Genomic DNA, 4,237 nt, shown 5'->3' with positions numbered 1-4,237 from the left:
GCAACCACTTCTATTGCTCATGTGCTTAAAGTTAAGTTCATGCTTAAATACCTTCCTGACTAGGTGCCTATGCCTCTAACAAGATTAAAAAAAAAAGCATGTTAGCAATCCACAGTACATGAGAATTTTTTTGGGTTTTTTGTTTTTATGTAAAAAGATGATAGCATCTGACATTTTCATCACACTGTAGACTTCAAGATTAAGAATACTAGTGCTAATAACAAATACACCAACTAGTTCAAAAGCTAACATCTTTCGGATACAGTACCATTTTACAGAGATTCCTTAAAAAAAAGAAAATATTTGTTTTACCTTCTGTGAGCCAGGCAGGCTTATTAAAAGAGAACATTTGGGGAGAGGGAAGGGGTGGGAGGGAAATGTACTACAAACCTTGCAGAACTTTCTCTATCTCCTGTTAAAAGCTCTTCCATTTTCAACCAATCATCTTCAGTTAAAACGTATTTTAGAGACTTTATGCAAGGGGAACTATTTGTCATAAAGTCTAGTCACACACACACACGCACACATAAAGATCTTTGACCTATTAAAAGAGCGCCCCCCAGAAAAATGGAAGATACCTTTTATAACACTGAATTAAAAAATAAAATAAAGTCAGAAAGAGAGAGAGGAAAAAAAAACCTGACCACCGTGAAACAAAAGCAGTATATTAAGGAGAGAAAGGAACACTGCAGAGCATCGGTAAGGGTGATGTCCATTTTGTGTTTTGTGTAAGTGTCCGTAACTCATTCCGAATCGCTGCTGTCTGAGCTGGAGCCACTGGAGCTGCTGCTCCCAGACTCGGAGGAGCTGCTGCTGCTGAGCCGGGAAGGGCCTCCGGAGGGAGCTGAGCCAGATTTCTCTGCGGGAAGAAGGCAGAGATGTGGTTACTTGCAAGGAACTGAACGAGAGAAGGTTTGCCCAGAGCATTCACCCTCTACGGGAGGACAGTGTCCTCCACAGCCCTGTGGTGCTCATGGTGAGAGCGCAGAGCACCTGCGGAGTGGTGTCCACAGCCTTGCATGCTTCAGTGCAACCTCTGAACCCAAGAAAACCCTGCCTGGCTTGTGCGAAGTCAGAAGCAGCTTAGTTCACATTGGAAGAACCTTCTGTACCATCTTTCACACTATCACACTATGTGGAGACTTGGGTTTTTTTTAATCCCACAATGGAGAAAACCCAACCGTTAGATGCTCTGCAGCACTGGTCTGTACATGCAGTCCTGCACAGGCTAACACAGAGAGAATCCTCCTCCCTCTGAGGGATGAATTGCATCCAAGACACCTCACATTTAGAACCCAGGAGAGCTTCCACCTGGACAGTGACCAAAGCAGCGCCCACACAGCAGCTCAGTGCCCAGCAGTAACTTGCTCTGTCCCAACACCAGTGACCAACTGGGATAGCCATCACAGAGATAAACCCAAAGCTACAAGAAGGCAGCAGCCTTGCCTCAGTGAGGAAGCCTCTCCACATACGCAACTTTTTAGGCATTTTTGGGACAGTAAAACCAAAGCCATTACCTTTCTTTGCAGGCTTCTTGTTGTTGTTTAGCTGCCCACTGACGTCCTGTAACCGTTTTTCTAGTTCTTTCTTCTTTTCCTGAGCTAACTCCTCTTTTGACTTCGCTGCTTGCTTTTTTCCACTTGCAGCTGTGGAGGAGGAACGCACAGTTTCTGAAACTGCATGGTTACAGGCAAAAAAAGAGTGGACATCACTATTTTACAGGGCATGTAAATCTGTGCGACCGCTCTGCAGTAACACTGCTAAAATCAAGTGACCACACAGCAACTACACATCCCAGATAGAGGACAACACGTGAAGTTGTCTAGATAATCCAATCACCATCATCCTGTAACATGCACTTTTTAAGAGACCTGGAAAGTATTTCAGAAGACAGAAATAGCCATGTAATAACCTTGCAGTTACAGGTTACTTACCAGCCAGTTAAATGGTCAATAGCTACACATTTGTAATTACAGAATTGTTAACATGGGTTTTCTGCCCTGTAAAATAAAGTGTCCCATTAAAGGTTGTCAGAAGTAAGTATCTGCTATTAAAACTTAAGATACCTCACACAAGAATCTGCTGTGTTTTATGTTGCTTTAAATATAAAATGAAACACAAAAGGACAAGGTAAAAACCAACCAAGGCAAAAGCTGACAGACAACAGGAATGTAACTGCATCAGTTCGGATGGAAATGATGAGAAGTACCTGCAACACTTATATTTCTGAGCAGAAGAAAGATCCCTCTGAAGAAGGAGTAATTGAATACAGGTGTTGGCCAGTATCAGAAGCACAAAACAGGAGCCAGACATTTTGCCCAATCCAGCAAGGAAATACCTACATTTCTGTGTGCTGCTTTAAAGCAATCATTTAAAAAAGGAAATCTGGAAAGCAGAGACCTAAGAGGGTGCGTCTCTGAAAACCAAGCATTGCAATCAAGAGCAGACAGCATGAGAGTCCAGCTGGGGTCAGGCCTGCCAGCCCAGGGGGTACCGGTCTCAGAGGAGCAGACGTACGGACATCTGAGGTTATCGGCATTGGTTCCAAAACAAAAGGATGCTGCTTGTTCCTAAGCACTCTGCAAAATCTTTTCCTGAGTTATTCCAACAGTGAAGGACTCAGGAGAAACAAACAAAAAAAATCAGAGCAGTGTATTAAAAAGCAAAAAGAAAGGACAAAGTCTGAGCTTTGTTTAGGTCCTGTGGTGAGGAAATGGAGGTGCTCTGCAAGAGTCGCAGGTAGCTATTTTGTTATACTCTTAACAGGACAACTCCCTCTTAACTGACAAGCAGACGGACAGAACCAGGACCATTTCAGGTAAGTGACCCTATTGCTATTCATCTGGAGCTAAACTCTCAAGGAGCCGTAACAACTCACTCTGTGGATGAGGCAGAGAGAAGTCTGTACCATACTGTACTGTACATCTGGCGGCACATTAACATTAATCCTCTGACCTGATAAGAGACTGAGGGTAAAATGGTGATCACACCATGTAGGAAGAGCAGTTTTGGGGTGAATGTACAACTTGGACACTTACACCCAGAATCCACCGGTTGCCCAGGTGACTGTGTGCAAGTCATTTATTACCTTGGTGTTTTGCATCCCAACCATACTTTTTGTTTCCTTCCTAATCAGATGCTAAACTATTCAGGATAAGAAACCGATCCTTCCACATGTGTGCACATAACACCTACCACAATGAGACTGAAACCTTTATAGCACCTTCTAGATTCTAGATAAGTAATACTGGTAGCACACGGGTCTTGTAGAGGAACACAGTAGTTCTCCAGGTCTCCATAGCATGACATCACGGGAAGAAAGAACAGAAAAAAAATAGAAAGTTTCTGTACATCATCTTGGGAGAGCTGAATCTCTCAAAATCCCTGTCATCACACACCAAACAGCTGGATAAGAGAAACCCTACACACATCCCCTGACTCCAAAGCTGAGCCCAAGAGCCAGTGGGGGAACGCATGCCCCAGAAGGTAACTTACAAAATGGTTTCCTTTGTTTTTTCTGTAAACAAGATTTCACGTATCTCTCCAGTTCTCGTAAAGTTGTGGGCTTCAGTGTTTCAAAATCTATTTCTATCTCATCTGGATTGGAGTCTCTGAGGGAAGGTTCCCGTGACTGGATGATGTGCACCACCCTGCCCAGCTTCTCCCCGGGCAGGCGGTTGATGTCCAAGCTGAGTTGTCGTTTCTCATCATAGGTCATGGGCAGACCTTCCTCCTCCTCGTCCGAATCGTAGGTTGCAGATGCCTGCTTGCCTCCTTTCTTGGGCTGCCTGGAGGGGTCGACAAGTATGGAAACATTCAGGGGTATATAGAAGCAATGAATTCTTTTTTCCTGCCCCCTCTCGTAACAAACATCTCAATGCTCTGGGCTTTGAACCTCAGGCCAAATGAGCTTGAACAGCACCGCAACTTCTGAAACAGTTCAGAAATCTGAGATCAGCTGTTCTGCTCCTATTATATTTTAGCCCTGTGTGGCACGACACCAAGCCCATGTAGCAGCAGGGGGGGCAGCAATGAAATGGCACGTTCTTGCTGGCTGCGCAAAAGGCAAAAAGCAAAACCTTATCTGAGAGTGATCAGGCAGGGATTCTGACAGAGCTGGACAGTGGAAATACAATGGTTTCCCATGGTTCCACTGCCAGCTCTAACTTAAAGACTCCCTGGAATTGTCTGGGAATGGGAACACTATTCGAAACAACTCCTCTGACAACTGAGCTTC

At 44.4% G+C, this 4,237-nt stretch overlaps 1 protein-coding gene across 1 annotated transcript in view; it reads right to left on the bottom strand.

Moving 5' to 3' along the window:
* Positions 1–462: 462 nt before the first annotated feature.
* The window catches only part of BRD3 (bromodomain containing 3), a 17,797-nt gene continuing 14,022 nt past the window's right edge, over positions 463–4,237 (bottom strand). The window contains exons 9-11 of the mRNA XM_010181782.1: positions 3,496–3,788; positions 1,518–1,646; positions 463–859 (exon numbers count right to left, since the gene is read on the bottom strand). Of these exons, the coding sequence (XP_010180084.1) occupies positions 744–859; positions 1,518–1,646; positions 3,496–3,788 (538 nt within the window). The 3' untranslated portion in view covers positions 463–743. The remainder of the gene's footprint in view (positions 860–1,517; positions 1,647–3,495; positions 3,789–4,237) is intronic.

The sequence above is a fragment of the Mesitornis unicolor genome, unplaced genomic scaffold (assembly GCF_000695765.1).
Source record: "Mesitornis unicolor isolate BGI_N332 unplaced genomic scaffold, ASM69576v1 scaffold6543, whole genome shotgun sequence".
Classification (NCBI taxonomy): Eukaryota; Metazoa; Chordata; class Aves; order Mesitornithiformes; family Mesitornithidae; genus Mesitornis; species Mesitornis unicolor.
The sequence above is the reverse complement of the archived record's forward strand: the minus strand, read 5'-3'. Positions and strand labels throughout refer to the sequence as shown.